This window comes from Bubalus bubalis, chromosome 3, assembly GCF_019923935.1.
Source record: "Bubalus bubalis isolate 160015118507 breed Murrah chromosome 3, NDDB_SH_1, whole genome shotgun sequence".
Lineage (NCBI taxonomy): Eukaryota > Metazoa > Chordata > Mammalia > Artiodactyla > Bovidae > Bubalus > Bubalus bubalis.
In genome coordinates, this window is record NC_059159.1 from 41,220,257 (window position 1) to 41,243,443 (window position 23,187).

The 23,187-nt window shown below is 44.8% G+C and overlaps 1 protein-coding gene across 1 annotated transcript in view; it reads right to left on the reverse strand.

The window, feature by feature from the left end:
• NXN (nucleoredoxin) overlaps window positions 1–3,603 on the reverse strand; it is a 161,036-nt gene extending 157,433 nt beyond the window's left edge. Inside the window, exon 1 of the mRNA XM_025280927.2 lies at window positions 3,114–3,603. Within this exon, the coding sequence (XP_025136712.1) occupies window positions 3,114–3,473 (360 nt within the window). The 5' untranslated portion in view covers window positions 3,474–3,603. The remainder of the gene's footprint in view (window positions 1–3,113) is intronic.
• Window positions 3,604–23,187: the final 19,584 nt, after the last annotated feature.

Genomic DNA, 23,187 nt, shown 5'->3' on the forward strand with positions numbered 1-23,187 from the left:
ATCTAATAATTTCTACACAGCTATTTATATGTGTGCTTGGAAGCCAAAAAATGAAGCTTCAATTACCTTTGCAACGACCACGAAAGCAAGCAGAAACAGGACAATGTTCCATAAAGAATTTTTTTTTTTTCAAAGATGCAGGAATCCTATTAGCTGGTGTTCTCTCTCAGTTTCAATCAAGGTGAGAGAAGCCAGGCAAAATGCAGTTTTAACATATATGGTTATCCCTGGACTTTCTTACTAAATAAGGGGGAAATTAATAAAAGAAGAAAAAAATACCACATGGCATTTTCTTTCTCCACCATAATTTTTCAATTTTCTTTAGAGAAATGCCAGCCAATAAGTAATTAGAACCATATCCTTTGTTATCCCAATGGGAAGTATACGAATGGTTTTAAGAATAAATGTTAATGAGAACTTGAAAAAAATTAGTAATCTGGAACTTTGGTTTCCCTTCAATGTAAAAACAAAATCCTTACCTTTAATGCTATTTTTATCTTTGGGTGAAACAACAGGGACAGGGTCCATCAACAAGAAGGTAAGTGTCCACTGAGTCAGCACCCTGAACTGGGGGTGCCCTGGGTTTTTCACTATTATCGCAGAATTGGCATCACAAGCACACAGATTTCTCAGCACCCCGATTTCAAACAAGAGAGACAAAAACTCGAAGTTACAGAAAAGGAATGTTTTTACATCTCTTTGGTTTCAAGGGAGAGAATAATTTCTTCCAAAGTAAGTACACAGCTGTTATAATTTCCAAGAGTATGTTTTCCATAAGAAACCCAGCTGGATAGAGCTTTTTTACCTGGTATGTCATCACGAAAAAGAATGTTTCTAGGATCAAATCTTAAGTTGCCTATTCACGAATATCCAGGGGCAGAAACTACCTTCTCAAAAACGGGACTTGTTTTAGAGAACAAAGTGAACTATAGAATGTGAGTCAGAAAAACTCTGAGCAAAAAATAAATTGTAAGATGCTAACACACCATGGTGAGGGCATGTGCCAGCAAACTGAAATGCATTTTCAAATCAGGGTCCACCCTGTATCATCTAGACCCTCATCTTGGTGAAATGAACAGGTCCAGGCTGGGGTCACAAACCACTTTGTGTGTGTGTGTGTGTGCAAAAGGACTTGATCAGACATAGTGAAGCAGGCATGGCTTGTTGTTGCTGTTGTTGTTCTTCAGTTGTCCAGTCGTGTCCAACTCTTTGCAACCCCTTGGACTGCAGCATGCCAAGCCTCCTGTCATCCTCTGTCATCCCCTTCTCCTCCCACCTTCAATCTTTCCCGCATCAGGGTCTTTTGTCACGTTAAATATTCTTTTTGGAAAAAAAAAGGTTTAGGCATTTGCAAAACATCTCAATTTGCTCCTTATTTTACTATCCAGAAAATTTATTTCCATCACTTACGGGGGAAAACATAACAATAGGCCTTAAGTCTGTAACATTTTACCATCATTGTGTATTTGCAAAAGCTAGAAATCATTTGTATTGCCCAATAAGGACAGTACTTTACACAGACTTTGGTCTACAATAGAAATAGGCCATAATAATGAAAATATTTCTTGATAAATCACTTTCTGGACATTACTCCTCCCCAAAAGAATCATAAAAACTACCACCAAGGAAAACAAAGGATTCCCATGTTTTAAAGCAAAAAAGGACTGGCTATTCATATTCCTGCACTGTACCAAGCAGATAAGTCAAATATGGGCAAGATCATCTAAAAAGTGGTTAAAACGCAGAGTGTTGCCTCTGTGTGGTTTGTGAATCCATGTTTTTCCAATGCTAAATTTACAAACTCTATTTGTTAAACTGTGTTTCATACTTTGAATACCAAGTCTGTGTACCTTACATTGCTTCTGTGGATGATTTACTTGAGACATTTGGGGCCACAGTATAAGCCTTTTACTCTCACTAAATCCAAATCATGCTTCTCAACAAGATTCTATAGGCATTAAAGAAACACATGGCATGCCCTTACCATCCTCCAGAGTGGAATCTAAACGCCCCCAGCAGAGCCCTTCTGTCCACTCCATAAACAGAGATTCTCCTCAGGAAAGAACTCGGCTGGATTCACACGTTGCAGCAGGCATACTAATTAAGCAAGAGCGCTCCAAAACTTTTTCTGTTTCGATTCATGGCAAAATTTCCTGAATTCGTTTTATTAAAACAGACATCTTCATCCAACAGACACACTCAAAAATCCAAGCTAATTTCAGCAGCAAACCCGGGGGAGAGGAGGGGATGAGAAGTTGACAGAGGAGTGTAAATTTCCCCCAACCTCATTCTTCTGGTCAGTCTACACTTAAGGAATCGGTTCAGCGTTTAATTCGATGCCAAGACACCAGTGGCCCACCAACCAAGCCACTAACAGCCACATGGACGGGTCTGGTCCAGTGCCCGGGAGGTATCAGGGGGGATGGCTGGCTGGACAGCCAGACAATGAAAGGCTCCCTGATGGCCTCTAGTTTAGTCCGAGGGAGGGAAAAGGGGGACCGAACGGAGGGCAAGGGGAGACGACCAAGCTCCCTTCTCGCCCAAAGCCACGGTCAGCGCCCGACACCCCCACCCCAGGGCGCCGGGGGACCCGCCTTCGGCCACAGCAGGAGGTAGCCTCAGGAAAGCAGATTTCTCTCGGAAAGAGAGAAAACTTCCTGGTTCGGGCATTATGGGTAGGGGGCCGGCGCCCTCCCCCCCACCACAGGTAGCCGCGGGGAGTCGAGGGCTGAGGGAAGGAAGGGGCCCCCTCCCCGCGCCTCTGCCCGGGGCTGGGGGTCACCGAGTCGGAACCCCCCCCCCGACCGCAGCCACCCGCCACAGGAGGCTCCCAACATGGGGGGACCCGGCCCTCGGCTCCCCAGGACGTGAGTCAGGGTCCCGGGGGCCGAGGGGTTTCAAACTTCCCCAGCGGGCGCGGCCTGGCATCGACACCGAGTTGCCGCCGCGGGAACCCCGAGCCGGCAGGGTCCCGGGACGCGGGGCGGGCAGAGAGGCAGGGGACGCTGAGGAGCAGGAGGGGAAGCGCGTGCACTACAGGAGGGGGCAGCGGGGGCGCCGGGGGCCGTGAGGACCGGCTCCCGGGAACGCGCGGCGAGGCCGGCGCCGCTCACCTTCCTGTGCTTCTCCTTGTAGGGTAGCGCCAGCCACGGCATGTCCCGCACGAAGTCCTGCCACTGCCGCTGGTCCTGATCCGAGGACACGAAGACGATCTCCAGGCGGCGCCGCGGCTCGGGCTCCGCCGACGCCCCGGCCCCCGGCCCCGGCCCCGGCCCGGCCGCTGCGTCCCCCCGCAGGCGGCCGTAGAAGGCGGCCAGGCTGGCGCTGAGCTGCGCGCAGGGGGCGCTCAGGCTGCAGCCGAAGTAGAGCCCGAGCAGCGAGATGCCGCGGGCGGCCAGCGAGTGCACGTCCACCTCCTCGCCGCCGCCAGTCACTAGCTTCTCGCCCAGCAGCTCCTCCAGGAATCCCGACATCCTGGCCCACCGCAGCCCGGGCTCGCGGGCACCCGGGCGGGCAGGCGGCGGCGACACCGCTCCCTCGGTCCGCGCGGCGGGCGGAGGCGGCAGCTGCGGCGGCGTCGGCGGGCACAGGCGGGAGGCGAGCCACGCCCACCTACCACGCCCACACCACGCCCCTTCACCACGCCACGCCCCCTTTGTAGCCGCGCTTGCCTCCAGAGCACTGGCTGCGGGAGTGCGCGGGCACTCCCGCCGCGTGGCCGAAGTGCTCCCGAGATAGCCCCGGCGAGAAGGCTGACCCGAGACTCTCCGGTCTGTCGGAAATGCCTGGGACCTAAGTGAAGAAAGCAGAAGGGGCCGCTGAGCCAGCCTTTCCGAAGCTGCAGTCCGCGCAGGGCCGGGCTTGGCCTCACCCCTCCCTCCCATTTCCTCTTCGCTCCCTAATTCCAAATTCTCTCCGGAATTCTCCAAAGATTCCCACCCGAGTTCTCTTATCCCTCCTTGTTCTTCTTCCCTGCACTCTCTCTACCCACAGGCTATCCCGTTGGCCGTTTTTACCCCCACTGATCTCATAATACTTGTAGGACTTAACCGTCTTCACACAATGATAACTTGGTCCGGCTAGGTCTTGCTGATCTCTCTGTGTGTATGTTTTGTGTTCTCTACCACAAGAGGCCGGAAGGACGCCACCTCTTATGTTTTTTGTGTAGCTTCTGATCCGGTGATGGGCACATGGGAGGGCATCCATAAGTACTTGTGAGTTGATCGCAGGTCGCAGTGTGCATTTCAGTCGCCGCGGTCATTCCTCACCAGCGAGTGGCTTTCTTCCATCTCCACAAATATAGGCAACAGATGCCGAAGCATCTCTAAATCGATGCTGGCTGCTCTCCTGAAACGGTTCCATAGCTTCTACCCAAGTCTGTTGATAGTTGAGAGAAATTCTATGGATTTTTCTTTCTTTTTTTTTTTTTTTTTTTTTTTTTTTTGCCAGCTGGCGAGATGCTGCCCTATGCTTAAACTGAACCTGGATTAAACAGGTGGTCTGTGGCAAGTCTTCCGGCCTCCCCCCAACACATACACGAAAAAAGAAAAATATCATGCCCACTCGCAACAGAGGAACAAGAACGTGCCAGCTCAGCTACCAACAACCCAGTGAAAGAAAAGAACACCCCTCTCACCGCCCTCCACCAGCCCTTTGCAAGTTATTTCTTGGGCATCCACCGCCATCTAGTGGAAAGAGCAAGAAAAGACAAAGGCATACCAGCAACCAAGCAGAATATTTGTATTTTATAGCTGCTTTCCACACACACACACACACACACACACACAAATCATAACCTGCTTTACAAGAGTTCATTTAAACCTCATAATATAACCACAAGCTTTTTGGCACAAACATAAATTTTCATGCCTGAGGTTCCCAGTTTTTCTGGAATAGAACAAGGAATTGTACTGGTTCTCAGCTCAGTGAAATGTTACCACAGAAACTGGTGAAAGAGGTGGAGGTAGACACAACGGGTGGACTGGAAATCTCTTGAATGATAGCCACTTTCTCAGTATCCACCTAACACTGCTGCTCATTTCATAAGTAGGCTCTTTGGGTTGAGGATTGCCTTTAGGCAGGCAAGAACCCTATGACAAAGACGAATTCTGAGTTCATTCTGAGTGTCCTGGCAAAATTCTCTGTGACTGCAGAGACAGTATTATTACCAACACATGGAAAGCATCACTTTTTAGTGAAAACATATAAAAGCCATTAACATAACAGACATTAATTTGTTAGATATCTTTTTAAAATTCTGGAAGTGGGTTAAAATGTTTTCTTTTCTCATCCAAATCGTATAGTTGAAATGCCCGTGGATGGGTTGCATCAGGTGCGATCCAAAGCATGTAAGATAGACTCCTATACCCTGATGCTTTCAAGTGAACGCTGAAGAGATGTAGGAGGACCATAGCATCTTATTGATGCCTAGAGACAAAGAATTTGTTGTGGAGGGAGGTGAGGAGGGAATTTGGGGGATTGCAAATTGGGGGAAATAGTGAAGTCATTATTACAGTACTTAACTCTGGTATACTAGGTGCAAGTCTGTATAAAGAGGTGGTTTGTTCAGCATTTTCCTTTTATTATTTTACAGGAAAGCACTTTCCACTGGAGTGTGTCCAAACCAGCATCTGGCACCTGGGAAAGTGAGAGTTTGAACATACTGTGCATGAAATATAAATAAAATTTAGAGAATTGTTGGTGCAGCAGGCCCTGGTTACATGCCAAATATTGCAGCTGCCTTTTAAAGGGGTGTGGAAACAGGGGATTTGCAATGGAAATGATTCCAAAATCATAGTTCGAGTGGGTGTTTGTTATAAGAAGAAGCCTGAAGGACTCTCTGGGCTTCCTGTAAAGAACAGCCAACATCCTTTGACTTATGGAGAGCACGCTCTCTGAATCTGCAGTTCAAGAGATCCACTTAAAGAAAATACCCCTACTGGTATTTAGCTAATTATGTCATATGAATTTACTGGCTATTCTGCAAACTATTATTGTTTTAAAATATGTGTTAAGGAACCACAACATGCCTGACATTTATAGCACATACACATTACAGAGTTTTCCTTTTGAGAAATTGCATTCTAAGGCATGTGATATCAGACAAAACATGCACTGGACAAATACATATTTGTAATCCGTAAGATTCACGAATCACATTCCTTGGTCTTCAGGACTAGAAGCATATGTGCACAAAAATATATCTGTGTTGGGACATCTCTGGCAGTCTAGTGATTAAGACACTGCACCTCCACTGCAGGGACACAGGTTCGATCCCTAGTCAGAGAATTAAGATCTCATATGCCACATGGGCCAGGTCAAAAAAAAAGAAAAGGAAAAAAAAGATGTATATGTACAGATAGTTACTGATACATTGGTGAACTTAGAAAAAGACTGGAAGACTGGAAAGCACCTAATTATGTACCAATGAGGAGGAATAAAAGATGGCACATTCATCATTTGGAATATAATCTAGTCACTGAAAAGAATTAAGATTTCTGTATACACTGTATCAGTCTGTGTTCTTCAGAGAAAGAGAACCAACACAGAGATTTGCTACAAGAAATTGGTTCACATGATCATGGAGGCTGAGAAGTCCCAAAATCAGCAGTCAGTCATCCAGAGGCCCAGGAAAACTGATGGTATAATTAATTCTAGTCTGAGTCCAAAGGCCAGAGAATCAGAAGAGCTGAAGGTATGAGTTCTAGTCCCTACTGAGTCCAAAGGCAGCAGGAGACCTATGTCCCAGTTCGAAGGCAGGTAGAGAAAGTGAATTCTCCCTTACATTTTGTTCTATCTGGGCCTTCAACTGATTGGATGAGGCCCACCCACATTGGAGAGGGCAATCTGCTTTACTCAGTCTACTATATGATGTGTTAATCTCATCCAGAAACACCCCCACAGACATACCTATAATAGTGTTTAACCAAATATCATACCGCAGTCAATTTGACACATAAAATTAAGTATCACAAGCCTCAGTTTAGTTCAGTTCAGTCGCTCAGTCGTGTCCAACTCTTTGCGACCCCGTGAATTGCAGTACACCAGGCCTTCCTGTCTATCACCAACTCTCAGAGTTCACTCAAGCTCATGTTCATCGAGTCGGTGATGCCATCCAACCATCTCATCCTCTGTCATCCCCTTCTCTTCCTACCCTCAATCCCTCCCAGCATCAGAGTCTTTTCCAATGAGTCAACTCTTCGCATGAGGTGGCCAAAGTACTGGAGTTTCAGCTTCAGCATCAGTCCTTCCAAAGAACACCCAGGACTGATCTCCTTTAGAATGGACTGATTGGACCTCCTTGCAGCCCAAGGGACTCTCAAGAGTCTTCTCCAACACCACAGTTCTTGGACTGATTGGATCTCCTTGCAGTCCAAGGGACTCTCAAGAGTCTTCTCCAACACCACAGTTCAAAAGCATCAATTCTTCGGCGCTCAGCTTTCTTCACAGTCCAACTCCCACATCCATACATGACCACTGGAAAAACCATAGCCTTGACTAGATGGACCTTTGTTGGCAAAGTAATGTCTCTGCTTTTGAATATGCTATCTAGGTTGGTCATAACTTTCCTTCCAAGGAGTAAGCGTCTTTTAATTTCATGGCTGCAATCTCCAACTGCAGTGATTTTGGAGCCCAAAATAGTAAAGTCTGACACTGTTTCCACTGTTTCCCCATCTATTTCCCATGAAGTGATGGGACCAGATGCCATGATCTTTGTTTTCTGAATGTTGAGTTTTAAGCCAAAATTTTCACTCTCCTGTTTCACTTTCATCAAGAGGCTCTTTAGTTCCTGTTCATTTTCTGCTATAAGGGTAGTGTCATCTGCATATCTGAGGTTATTGATATTTCTCCCGGCAATCTTGATTCCAGCTTGTGCTTCTTCGAGCCCAGCGATTCTCATGATGTACTCTGCATATAAGTTAAATAAGCAGGGTGATAATATACAGCCTTGACGTACTCCTTTTCCTATTTGGAACCAGTCTGTTGTTCCATGTCCAGTTCTAACTGTTGCTTCCTGACCTGCATACAGGTTTCTCAAGAGGTAGGTCAGGTGGTCTGGTATTCCCACCTCTTTCAGAATTTTCCAGTTTATTGTGATTCACATAGTCAAAGTCTTTGACATAGTCAATAAAGTAGAAATCACAAGCCTACCCCTTATCAACTTGTCACCCATATGCATCTCCTTAAACTACACTTTCTCTCTAAATAAAGATAATACTAAGATCATGATCCCGCCAAATATGATACAAGTATATGGATTATGAAGAACTGAGCTTTGACTGTATGCAACCAAAACTGCACTCATTCCTTCCCCATAAGAGATAGTGATTCCTTGAGGATGTTTACTCACCTTGATGGCACATGACTTAAACACGATCATGTAAAATTAACAATATTTAAATACTACAATATAAAGTATATATACCATACACTAGATGCTAATTCAGAGAATACACAGTATTCCGGAGAATCTCACCCTGGCCCTGCAAGGTACTATCACCTAACTGGTGCTGTAACTGAATCTTCCAAAGGCCATTCTATTGTTCCATCAAACCAGGTGTTTCAGAGTGGTAAGAGCATGGTAAGACCATGTGAATTCTGTGAGCATGTAACTTGCCTATGCCTTCAGGGCCTGCTTAGGCCCAATCACACATATTCCACGTCAACCTGATGATGAAGTGTTCCTGTCCACGTCTGATTTTATGGGTTGGTGGGTCAGATAACACCCAGTTCATGATGGACAGCTCAGGGAGCATGGTAATTTCATGGCCCAAGCATTCAGCCTCTGTGAAGACCCAGTAGCAGGCCATGTGTGGTTTCTCCAAAGGAGAGTAGCTATCCACAGAGAATGTGAATAACTACTTTTCTTTGTCTCACCTGTAGCAGCTGCCAAAGGCTCCAAACAGCATCCCTATCTGCCACTGACCTACCTCAAGCACCACTGGATCTCATGGGCCATATGACGGGAGACAGGGCAGCTTCTACAGCAGCCTGGACCTTCTGCAGAGTCATCCCTTTTTCTGGACTCCACTCAAAACCAGCAACTTTTGTGGTCACTCAACAAATGAGCGAGACTTCCCTGGTGGTCCACTGGTTAAAAATCTGCCTTGCAATGCAGGGGACATAGGTTCGATGCCTGGTCGGGGAACTAAGATCCCACATGCCACGGAGCAACTAAATTGGTAAGCTGCAACTACCAGGACTGCATGCTCTAGAGCCCACGCATTGCAACTGCTGCACTGGAGCCCCCAAAAAAGATCTGCATAATGCAACAAAGATCCTGAGTGCCGCAACCAAGACCCAGCACAGCCAAATACATATGTTTTTAACAATGGGCCAGAGTGCCCAATGTTGCGTGGCAGCCTGGATGGGAGGGGAGTCTCGAGGAGACCAGATACATGTGTATATGCATGGCTGAGTCCCTTCACTGTTCACCTGAAACCATCACAGCATTGTCAAACGGCTATGCGTGCATGCTCAGTCACTTCAGTCATGTTGGACTCTTTGCACCCCCTGTAGCCCGCCAGGCTCCTCTGTCCATGGGATTCTCCAGGCAAGAATATTGGAGTGGGTTGCCATGCCCTCCTCCAGGGGATCTTCAGATCAGATCAGATCAGATCAGTCGCTCAGTCATGTCCAACTCTTTGCGACCCCATGAATCGCAGCATGCCAGGCTTCCCTGTCCATCACCAACTCTCGGAGTTCACTCAGACTCATGTCCATCGAGTCGGTGATGCCATCCAGCCATCTCATCCTCTGTTGTCCCCTTCTCCTCCTGCCCCCAATCCATCCCAGCATCAGAGTCTTTTCCAATGAGTCAACTCTTTGCATGAGGTGGCCAAAGTACTGGAGTTTCAGCTTTAGCATCATTCCTTCCAAAGAAATCCCAGGGCTGATCTCCTTCAGAATGGACTGGTTGGATCTCCTTGCAGTCCAAGGGACTCTCTGATCCAGGAATTGAATCAGTGTCTCCTGAGTCTCCTGCATTGCAGGCAGATTCTTTGCCACTGAGCCATCAGGGCAGCCCTGTGTTAAATGGCTATACCCCAACACAAAGTAAAAAGTTTTAAAAAATGGGCCAGAAAAGGAAACCCAAATGAGAAATATACTGTCTCCAAATACCAGGGCATGCTGTAGCCTAGTCAAGTTGACACACAAAATTCACCATCACATACACCGGTATGACATCTCTCTAAGATGTAACACAAGAGAAAGTAAGGTGCAGAATATGTAGAAAATACTAAGCAACCACTTATAAATTTTTAAGTGGAGAGAAAAATGCATATATATACATAAATATAAAGTTTATATATGGATGAAATATATCTGGAAGGACATTTAAAAATAGTAAGGTTGCTTAGGGAAGGAAATTGAAGAACTTTGGAATAAATGTGAGGAAAATCTGGAAGGTATTATTCTAGTCCAAAAAGAAAGTATATTTTGAATTTTCAAATAAGAACCTATTCAAGGTTAAGATGCTACAAGTGGAGAAAGGAATGTTTAAAGAATATCAGGACATCTCAGAATAAATGAGACAAAGTGTTTCACACACACACACATTCAGATGCCATTAAAACAAAGCTATTAGCACACAAAGAACATTTTGATTATAAAAGTTTTCCAAGTCCACTTACTTCAAGAAATAATTGAGTCAACAAAATTTGAGTAAAAACTGATTCAAACAAAGTATTACTTTTCGGGGGTGAGGGGGGTGGGCATACTGCAAGGCTTACAGAATCTTAATTTCCTGACCAGGGATTGAATCTGGGTCCTCGGCAGAAAAGCCTGGAGTCAACCACTGAACCAGCAGGGAATTCCCTAAAAAATGTATTGCATTTAATTGGAAGTTCCCTGTAAAAAGATTTTACCTGTAAATTAATTCTCTAGTACAGTTTTTGGCATCTCCTTTATCTTTTCCTTTTTTAAAACCTGGTCTTTGGTGGCAGATGTACTGATAAGGGAAATTGTTTGATGGAGAGGTGAAAGAAGCAAAATATGGAGGCAAGGTTTGACAAAGATCAAGATGAGGGAAGGGAGGAGCTTCCCTGGTGGCCCAGTGGATAACACTCCATGCTTCCATTCCTGGTCTGGGAACTAGATTCCACGTGCCGCAACTAAAAAAGATCCTGCATGCCACAATGAAGCTCAACAATGCCATGTGCTGAAACATAGATCCAGTGCAGCCGAATAAATATTAAAAAAAAAAAGACAGGGGAAGGGAAAGAGGGGTGCTGTCCTCCCTGGTTACAAGAGTAGCGTGCTCCTTCTCTTTCTGGCACCCTCTTGATATGTAATTTTAGGAATTCACCATCATAGTTCTTTCTAGATTTCATTTTATCCCTCAGCAAAGCAGGAGTCTGGTCTCTCATTTTTCAAGCCTTGTATTTCTTGTCTGAGTCAGAAATGCAAAGTGCTACAAACACATTATGCATATTTATGTTTGCCGCCAACACTTTTCAGAGCAAATCTCAGGATTACAACTTGTCATCGATGTGACCCTACTGCAGATATAGCAGTGTGTGTGATTCATGACGCAAGTATTCTGGAGTAGGCTCTAACCATCCACCAGGCTGCCAGGCTATAGGCCAAATTTCCAATTCAGCTTTTCATAAGCAAAGCCAAAGCAACAGCAGAAGAGATAGTAAGCAAGTCTGATTGTTAGTCAATAAAACCTCCAAACAATTATGCTCTGGAAGAAATCTGCTCCAGAATGTTACGACCACCCTTTAGAATCAGGCTGGAGTCTAAGGATTTGGCACTGGAGACAGTACAGGATACCTCTGTTGTCACCATGGCTATATTGTAAGTCAAAGGCATAAAGAATTAAGAAATAATAATAAACATTTTTCTGGGACTTCCGTAGTGGTCCGGTGGCTAAGACGCTGCACTCCCAATACAAGGGGACTGGGTTCGATCCCTGGTTGAAGGAATAGATCTCACGTGCCACAACTAAAGATTCCACATAATGCAATTAAAAGATCCTGCATTGCCCCAACTAAAAAGTATCCTGTGTGCCACAGTGAGGATTGAAGATCCTGTATGCCACAACTAAGACCCAGTGTAGCCTAAATAAGCTTTTTTTTTTTTAAATATGGGGAACAGTATGGCAATTTCCTAAAAAACTAGGAGTAAAACTACCATATGACCCAGCAATCCCACTACTGGGCTTTTACCTTGAGGAAACCATAATTGAAAAAGACACACGTATCCCAGTGTTCACAGCAGCACTAAGTACAATAGCTAGGACATGGACGCAACATAGATGTCCATTGACAGATGAAAAGATAAAGAAGTTGTGGTACAGATACACAATGGAATATTACTCGCTGTATTTCTACAGCTTTTTGAGTTGGTTCTAATGAGGTAGATGAACCTAGAGCCTATTATAGAGTGAAGTAAGTCAGAAAGAGAAAGACAGATATCATATATTAATGCATATATATATAATCTTGAAATATGGTACTGATGAACCTATTTAAGGTTGATAGAGATGCTGACATAGAGAACAGACTTTTGGAGGGTTGGGGAGGAAGAAGGTGGGATGATTTGAGACAGTAGCATTGAAACATATATGTTACCATGTGTAAAATAGATAGCCAGCTGGAATTTGTGGTATGTCACAGGGAACCCAAAGCTGGTGGGTGCTCTATGACAACTACAGGGGTGGGATAGGGAGAGAGGTGGGAGGGGGGTTCAAGAGTAACATATGTATTCAGTTGAGTTCAGTCGCTCAGTCCTGTCCGACTCTTTGCAACCCCATGAATTGCAGCACACCAGGCCTCCCTGCCCATCACCAACTCCCGGAGTTCACTCAGACTCACATCCATCGAGTCAGTGATGCCATCCAGCCGTCTCATCCTCTGTCGTCCCCTTCTCCTCCTGCCCTCAATCCCTCCCAGCATCAGAGTCTTTTCCAATGAGTCAACTCTTCGCATGAGGTGGCCAAAGTACTGGAGTTTCAGCTTTAACATCAGTCCTTCCAAAGAAATCCCAGGGCTGATCTCCTTCAGAATGGACTGGTTGGATCTCCTTGCAGTCCAAGGGACTCTCAAGAGTCTTCTCCAACACCACAGTTCAAAAGCATCAATTCTTCAGCGCTCAGTTTTCTTCACAGTCCAACTCTCACATACATGACCACTGGAAAAACCATAGCCTTGACTAGACGAACCTTTGTTGGCAAAGTAATGTCTCTGCTTTTGAATACGCTATCTAGGTTGGTCATAACTTTCCTTCCAAGGAGTACACGTCTTTTAATTTCATGGCTGCAGTCACCATCTGCAGTGATTTTGGAGCCCAGAAAAATAAAGTCTGACACTGTTTCCACTGTTTCCCCATCTATTTCCCATGAAGTAATGGGACCGGATGCCATGATCTTCGTTTTCTGAATGTTGAGCTTTAAGCCAACTTTTTCACTCTCCACTTTCACTTTCACCAAGAGGCTTTTTAGTTCCTCTTCACTTTCTGCCATAAAGGTGGTGTCATCTGCATATCTGAGGTTATTGATATTTCTCCCGACAATCTTGATTCCAGCTTGTGCTTCCTCCAGCCCAGCGTTTCTCATGATGTACTCTGCATATAAGTTAAATAAGCAGGGTGACAATATACAGCCTTACCTATGGCTGATTCATGCTGATGTGTGGCAGAAACCATCATAATATTGTGAAGTTATTACCCAATTAAAAATAAAATTTAAATATACGGTGGTGGTTTAGTCACTAAGTCATGTCCAACTCTTGCAACTCCATGGACTGTAGCCTGCCAGGCTTCACTGTCCATAGGATTCTCCAGGCAAGAACACTGGAGTGGGTTGCCATTTCCTTACCTAGGGGATCTTACTGACCCAGGGATCGAACCCAGGTTTCCTGCGCTGCATGCAGGTTCTTTACCAACTCAGCTACCAGGGAATTCCTACATACATACATACATACATATATATATATATAGTACTCTTGCCTGGAAAATCCTATGGATGGAGGAGCCTGGTGGGCTGCGGTCCATGCGGTCGCTAAGAGTCGGACATGACTGAGTGACTTTACTTTCACTTTTCACTTTCATGCATTGGAGAAGGAAATGGCAACCCACTCCAGTGTTCTTGCCTGGAGAATCCCAGGGACGGGGGAGCCTGGTGGGCTGCCGTCTATGGGGTCACACAGAGTCGGACACGACTGAAGTGACTTAGCAGCAGCAGCACACACACACATATATATATGTATATATATATATGTATTGTGCTATGCTAAGTCACTTCAATTGTGTCTAACTCTTTGCAACCCCATGGATTAAAGCCCACCAGGCTCCTCTGTCCATGGAATTCTCCAGGCAAGAATACTGTATATATTTATACTTGACTGAGAACTGGGCACAAATCAAAGAAATGACAAGGAGTCCTAAAGTCCAAACTCACCTCACAAACACTAAGGACCACACATTATTGAGAATGATTCTGAGCCACCACTTCCAGATCCAAAACAGATTGTGGAAAGCAGACCACTGGAAATGGAAATGTTCAAGAAAGCACTAAGCTTGGACAGAAGCATATGTCTTCCTGGGTACAAGTTGCAGAAGCAACACATCGATTTTAGACTTTACCCTGACACAGAGAAGAATTCTGAGCAGGACATATGATTGCTTTGGTGCTGAAAGACCATCCTGTGGATGGTTTGGAGAAGAGCAAGGGAGGAGGCACGCCCAACAATTATGAGTCCATTATTAAGTGAGAATTGACTAGAGGGCTTCCCTGGTGCTCCAGGGGTTAAAGAATCTGCCTTGCAATGCTGGTGACACAAGTTTGATCCCTGCTCAGGGAAGATCCCGCATGCTTCAGGGCAACTAAGCCTGTGGGTCACAATAACTGAAGCCTGAACACCTAGAGCCCGTGTTCTACAACAAGAGAAGCCACTGCAATGAGAAGCCTGGACACCGAAGCTAGAAAGTAGCCCCTGTTTATGGCAACTAGAGAAAGCTTACACACAGCAATGAAGATCCAGGGCATCCAAAAATTTATTAATTATTTTTAAAAAAGAAAATTGACTAGAGGCTAAATCAGAGCATTGAGTCTAAAAAGGAAGGATGGGTTTAAAAAACATTTAACAGGCATGTTAAATGTTCTCAAGAAACAAGAAAAAAGTCAAATAAATAACCTAACTCTACACCTAAAGCAACTAGAAAAGGAAGAAATGAAGAACCCCAGGGTTAGTAGAAGGAAAGAAATTTTTAAAATTAGGGCAGAAATAAATACAAAAGAAACAAAAGAGACCGTAACAAAAATCAACAAAGCCAAAAGCTGGTTCTTTGAGAGGATAAATAAAATTGACAAACCATTAGCCAGACTCATCAAGAAACAAAGGGAGAAAAATCAAATCAATAAGATTAGAAATGAAAATGGAGAGATCACAACAGACAACACAGAAACACAAAAAATCATAAGAGACTATCAGCAATTATATGCCAATAAAATGGACAACTTGGAAGAAATGGAAAAATTCTTAGAGAAGTACAACTTTCCAAAACTGAACCGGGAAGAAATAGAAAATCTTAACAGACCCATCACAAGCATGGAAATTGAAACTGTAATCAGAAATCTTCCAGCAAACAAAAGCCCAGGTCCAGATGGCTTCACAGGTGGATTCTACCAAAAATTTAGAGAAGAGCTAACACCTATCCTACTCAAACTCTTCCAGAAAATTGCAGAGGAAGGTAAACTTCCAAACTCATTCTATGAGGCCACCATCACCCTAATACCAAATACCTAATACCAAAACCTGACAAAGATGCCACAAAAAAAGAAAACTACAGGCAAATATCACTGATGAACATAGATGCAAAAATCCTTAACAAAATTCTAGCAATCAGAATCCAACAACACATTAAAAAGATCATACATCTTGACCAAGTGGGCTTTATCCCAGGGATGCAAGGATTCTTCTATATCTGCAAGTCAATCAATGTAATACACCACATTAACAAATTGAAAAATAAAAGCCATATGATTATAATAATAAAAAAAAATTTTTTAAAGCCACATGATTATCTCAATAGATGCAGAGAAAGCCTTTGACAAAATTCAACATCCATTCATGATAAAAACTCTCCAGAAAGCAGGAATAGAAGGAACATACCTCAACATCAGATCAGATCAGATCAGTCGCTCAGTCGTGTCTGACTCTTTGCAACCCCATGAATCGCAGCACACCAGGCCTCCCTGCCCATCACCAACTCCCGGAGTTCACTCAGACTCACATCCATCGAGTCAGTGATGCCATCCAGCCATCTCATCCTCTGTCGTCCCCTTCTCCTCCTGCCCTCAATCCCTCCCAGCATCAGAGTCTTTTCCAATGAGTCAACTCTTCGCATGAGGTGGCCAAAGTACTGGAGTTTCAGCTTTAGCATCAGTCCTTCCAAAGAAATCCCAGGGCTGATCTCCTTCAGAATGGACTGGTTGGATCTCCTTGCAGTCCAAGGGACTCTCAAGAGTCTTCTCCAACACCACAGTTCAAAAGCATCAATTCTTCAGCGCTCAGTTTTCTTCACAGTCCAACTCTCACATCCATACATGACCACTGGAAAAACCATAGCCTTGACTAGACGAACCTTTGTTGGCAAAGTAATGTCTCTGCTTTTGAATATGCTATCTAGGTTGGTCATAACTTTCCTTCCAAGGAGTACACGTCTTTTAATTTCATGGCTGCAGTCACCATCTGCAGTGATTTTGGAGCCCAGAAAAATAAAGTCTGACACTGTTTCCACTGTTTCCCCATCTATTTCCCATGAAGTAATGGGACCGGATGCCATGATCTTCGTTTTCTGAATGTTGAGCTTTAAGCCAACTTTTTCACTCTCCACTTTCACTTTCCCCAAGAGGCTTTTGAGTTCCTCTTCACTTTCTGCCATAAGGGTGGTGTCATCTGCATATCTGAGGTTATTGATATTTCTCCCGGCAATCTTGATTCCAGCTTGTGTTTCTTCCAGTCCAGCGTTTCTCATGATGTACTCTGCATATAAGTTAAATAAACAGGGTGACAATGTACAGCCTTGACGAACTCCTTTTCCTATTTGGAACCAGTCTGTTGTTCCATGTCCAGTTCTAAGTGTTGCTTCCTGACCTGCATACAAATTTCTCAAGAGGCAGATCAGGTGGTCTGGTATTCCCATCTCTTTCAGAATTTTCCACAGTTTATTATGACAAACCCACAGCAAACATTATCCTCAATGGTGAAAAATTGAAAGCATTTCCCCTAAAGTCAGGAACAAGACAAGGGTGCCCATTTTCACCACTACTATTCAACATAGTTTTGGAAGTTTTGGCCACAGCAGTCAGAGCAGAAAAAGAAATAAAAGGAATCCAGATTGGAAAAGAAAAAGTAAAACTCTCACTGTTTGCAGATATCATGATCCTCTACATAGAAAACCCTAAAGACTCCACCAGAAAACTACTAGAGCTAATCAATGAATATAGTAAAGTTGCAGGATATAAAATCAACACACAGAAATCCCTTGCATTCCTATACACTAATAATGAGAAAATAGAAAGAGAAATTAAGGAAACAATTCCATTCACCATTGCAACGAAAATAATAAAATACTTAGGAATATATCTACCAAAAGAAACTAAAGACCTATAAATAGAAAACTATAAAACACTGGTGAAAGAAATCAAAGAGGACACTAATAGATGGAGAAATATACCATGTTCATGGATTGGAAGAATCAATATAGTGAAAATAAGTATACTACCCAAAGCAATCTATAGATTCAGTGCAATCCCTATCAAACTACCAACGGTATTCTTCACAGAGTTAGAACAAATAATTTCACAATTTGTATGGAAATACAAAAAACCTCGAATAGCCAAAGCTATCTTGAGAAAGAAGAATGGAACTGGAGGAATAAACCTGCCTGACTTCAGGCTCTACTACAAAGCCACAGTCATCAAGACAGTTTGGTACTGGCACAAAGACAGAAATATAGATCAATGGAGCAAAATAGAAAGCCCAGAGATAAATCCATGCACCTATGGACACCTTATCTTTGACAAAGGAGGAAAGAATATACAATGGAGAAAAGACAATCTCTTTAACAAGTGGTGCTGGGAAAACTGGTCAACCACTTGTAAAAGAATGAAACGAGAACACTTTCTAACACCATACACAAAAATAAACTCAAAATGGATTCAAGATCTAAACATAAGACCAGAAACTATAAAACTCCTAGAGGAGAACATAGGCAAAACACTCTCCGACATAAATCACAGCAGGATCCTCTATGACCCACCTTCCAGAATATTGGAAATAAAAGCAAAAATAAACAAATGGGACCTAATTAAAATCAAAAGCTTCTGCACAACAAAGGAAACTATAAGCAAGGTGAAAAGACAGCCTTCAGAATGGGAGAAAATAATAGCAAATGAAGCAACTGACAAAGAATTAATCTAAAAAATATACAAGCAACTCCTGCAGCTCAATTCCAGAAAAATAAATGACCCAATCAAAAAATGGGCCAAAGAACTAAACAGATATTTCTCCAAAGAAGACATACAGATGGCTAACAAACACAGGAAAAGATGCTCAAAATCACTCATTATCAGAGAAATGCAAATAAAAACCACAATGAGGTACCATTTCACGCCAGTCAGAATGGCTGCTATCCAAAAGTCTACAAGCAATAAATGCTGGAGAGGGTGTGGAGAAAAGGGAACCCTCTTACACTGTTGGTGGGAATGCAAACTAGTACACCCACTATGGAGAACTGTGTGGAGATTCCTTAAAAAATTGGAAATAGAACTGCCATATGACCCAGCAATCCCACTGCTGGGATACACACTGAGGAAACCAGAAGGGAAAGAGACACGTGTACCCCAATGTTCATCGCAGCACTGTTTATAATAGCCAGGACATGGAAGCAACCTAGATGTCCATCAGCAGATGAATGGATAATAAAGCTGTGGTACATATACACAATGGAGTATTACTCAGCCACTAAAAAGAATACATTTGAATCAGTTCTAATGAGGTGGATGAAACTGGAACCTATTATACAAAGTGAAGTAAGCCAGAAAGAAAAACACCAATACAGTATACTAATGCATATATATGGAATTTAGAAAGATGGTAATGATAACCCTGTATGTGAGACAGCAAAAGAGACACAGATGTATAGAACAGTCTTTTAGACTCTGTGGGAGAGGGAGAGGGTGGGATGATTAGGCAGAATGGCATTGAAACATGTATGATACCATATAAGAAACGAATCGCCAGTCCAGGTTCGATGCAGGATACAGGATCCTTGGGGCTGGTGCACTGGGATGACCCAGAGGGATGGTATGGGGAGGGAGGTGGGAGGGGGGTTCAGGATGGGGAACATGTGTACACCCATGGCGGATTCATGTTGATGTATGGCAAAACCAATACAATATTGTAAAGTAATTAGCCCCCAATTAAAATAAATTTATATTAAAAAATAAAAAAACATTTAAAAGGTGTATAGGAGATGCAGGAGGAATGGAATCTAAGACTAATGAAGCACATGGAAGCACCATTCACCCCGGTGGGAAGCTCAAGATGAGCAGGTTTGAGGAGGAAAATAAGTTCTAACTCAGGTCCACCTGAAACCTGTAGCCCTATAACAGGATCTGCCTGTGGGTGCACGATTAAAGCCACACCCCCTTAGATGAACCCTCTCTTCTGCCTCTCAGATCTGCTTCCTTGACCCTGGGGAGCCTGATTTGGAAATCTGATAGTTTTTTTTTTTTCCTGGCTAACTGTTCCCCTGATGGGTTCAGGCTGATCTTTGCTCTTTTTCTTTTTCGAAGTTTAGTGTGTTTCTTTCTTTATTTTGATCTTTGCTTTCTGAGGTCTCCTACTGGGGCGAGAGGCTTCTGCCCTTTCGCTCCCGGTTTACAGTCCAAAGCATTTCCTGCCAACCTCACACTGGTGCTGCCTCCTGAGTACTCACAGAGCCCATGTGGGGCCAAAGTCTCTTCTCTTGGATGGAAGGATGGAAGTTTCCCTCTAAAACCCAGGCTGGCCTCAGCATCCTGAGTCCCGGTCCAGCTCTCAATGCTATAGCTTCTTCTTGTCCATATAGGGCACTGACGCCCAAGCAATGCATTCAATGACAGGCTCTTATTCTTTCGTCTGCTCAGAGGCCTACCTGCCAGTGTTCCTTGCAGATCAACAGAGCTCACAAGTGACTGAGCTGTGGCTAAAGAAGTTATTTACAAGCGAAAATAATACCTGCCCTGCCTGGACCAGGCCCCAACAAAGCTGCATGCCTGCTGTACTCCTCCTAGGAAAGTTCCTTCTTCAACCCAGAGCACTCCAGGCTTTCTCATTCATCTATCAGGACATGGAAAACTTTGGCTTTGGGGATGGTGGTGAGTGGGTAAAGGGATCACTGACAGTTTTGTGCCCGGAGAGTGAAGCAATATGGCAGTACATCCAGGTAGGGGCAGCCTCTGCTCGGATGGGGTGTCTCACCGTCATTCCTTCCTAACCAGAAACTCTAGCCAAACAGGTGTGCCAGGCTTCAGGTGGCCCTCTGTTAAAGCTCACCCACTGCCTTATGTGACCACGTGTGACAGGGGGTGCCAGAATTGTACCAAGTCTTTTTTTTTAATGTATTGGTTGCACTGCGTCTTTGTTGCTGCAAGCAGGCTTTCTTCAGTGGTGGCGAGTGGGGGCTCCTCTCTAGTTGTGGTGTTCAGACTTCCTGCAGTGGCTTCTCTTGTTGTGGAGCACAGGCTCTAGGCTCACAGGCTTCAGCAGTTGTGGCACAAGGGCTCAGTTGCTCTGTAGGATGTGGAATCTTCCTGGACCAGGGATCAAACCCATGGCAGGCAGATTCCTACCCAGTGCACCATCAAGGAAGTCCAGGATCTACCAAATCTTGATTCTCAAATATCCTTGGATTTCTTCTCTGACCTACATTCCTCACATGAAGACAAAGCCATCCTGGGGATGCTGGTGGATACTGTCACATTCTCGGGGTTCCTGAGCATCTGCTCCAGTCAAGCACCAGGCATTTCTTGTTAATATCTTCTTCCATGAGTTTCTCAGCTGCCATATTTCCATCCTTAGCTCCTAGCTGTCCTCTGATTTTGAAGGACATGGATCAGGGCCCTTTAAATACTTAGTCACTTATCCAGTACCCACCATCCAGGGTGACTCAGTTGGCTACTCAGTTACCTATGTGGCCAGACCTCCTGCTAGCAATGGGACTATTCAGACTAATCGCTGTTACCAAATTCACATACAACTCAAATCCACACAGGACACACTGTGCTTCTCAGCTCGGACCTCCTCATTCCATCCCACTCGTGCTATTTCTTTTACTCCCGGGCTCCTGACAAGCCAAGGCAATTACAGGCCAGCCAGGCTCTCCCAGACACCCAGGGCGAGAGATGGTCAGGCCCTCCTCCCGTGTGGCATCTCCCCAACTATGCCACTACCCATCAGTCCAAGTGATGGGTCATCAGTTCAGAGCGTTCTGACTTCTCTGTGAATCTCATTTATCATGAAGTGTCTCCTATTCTCTCTGACCCACTGAGATGCTGCCTCAACCCTGTATCCCCATGGCCAGAACAGACAACCTGTAACATGAGAGTGACTGGACTCCCATGAGGCTGTGGCCAGATAAAGTCCCTAGAGTACAGGCAAAGGTTCAGGCCAGGGAAACAGACATGGGAAACCACTTCTTACTTGTGGAATATGCTTGAAGAGGTTCAAGCTTTCCATCAGGTGGAACCCATTCCACCTATGGAAGGAGATGGGTGGGGGAAGAGAGGTACCGGATCAGGGTATCTGTGTCTCCTTCTGTGATCCAGGCCATCATGTTCCAGAAAAGGCTTCTCCCCGCCTCACCATGGTCACACTGGTACCACAGCTTTAAAAAAAATTTTTATCTTTGCCTGCGTCTTTGTTGTTGCCGTGCAGGCTTTTTCCTAGTTGCGGCAAGCAGGTGACTTTGATTTCACTTGCTGACTTTGATCTCACCTGCACTCTGATGCAGACTCTTCATTGTGGGATTGACTCTTGCTCTCTAACTCATCCCAGGGATTAATTGTTTAGATCGTTCCTTGCTTTCCAAGGCCACCTTGCCTGAGACTTTGCCTAGGGGTCTGTCCCAACTTCTCTCAGATCTAACTTTGGCTCTTAAGACCTCTGCGTGAATCAGAACCCTGGGCCCCTCGCTCTTCTGGAAGGAATGGGTGGTTGGCAGGGTGTGCTGAGTTAAAGATGCCTGTAGGGAGTATCTGGCTCCCATGCCGATGAGAAGGCTTAGAGCTGGACATGAAGATTTGGGAGTCACTGCTGCAGTACAGGGGCTTATCAGGCGGCACTAGTGGTAAAGAACCTGCCCGACAATGCAGAAGAGACACTGGTTCAATCCCTGGGTAGGGAAGATCCCCTGGAAGAGGGCATGGCAACCCACTCCAGTATTCTTGCCTGGAGAATCCCATGAGCAGAGGAGCCTGGTGGGCTACGGTACAGGGAGTCGCCAAGAGCCAGACATGACTAAAGAGACTTAGCACACATGCCTGCGTGCACCCTGCAGTACAGGTGGTAGTAGAAGTCAGGAGCGTGGATGAGCTGCCCAGGCAGAGTGAGGATAAAGGATGAAGCCCCGAGGGGACCAACAGGAAAGGGTCAGGCGGAGAGGTGTCAGCACAGAAGACTGACAAGCTGGAGAGGCTTTGGCAAAACGAGGAGAGAGACTGAAGAAACTTCAAAGCAATGATGCGTCAACAGCGGCAAATGCAGCTGAGCCATCAAGTGCCATGAGATCTGGACTCAACAACTGGGAAGCTACCAGTTAGGACAAGTGGGTTCATGGTCTGGTGGGAGCTGAAGCAGGGTGAACTGTAGGTTCTGCCTGGTGACTCAGACAACTCTGGCTGCCAAAGGGGTCTCTCAGTCTCTGTTGACTGGCTACCCTCCCCATCTTCTGTTTCCATTTATGTTTCTCTTAGCTGATACAACCAGATATGCTGCAAGTCTGGATCAATACAATAGTTTGGGATCCATTTTGGTCCCACAGAAACTACTGGGTTCATACACGGTGCTATCTCTCAGTTAACCTCCAGGTTCTGAGTTTGCAAGCTAGTAAACACTTGAGCTGATTCAGCATAATGTAAGTGGCTTTCACCGCAATGCTAGTACCACATCGTCAACTCCATTGACAACAACTGGC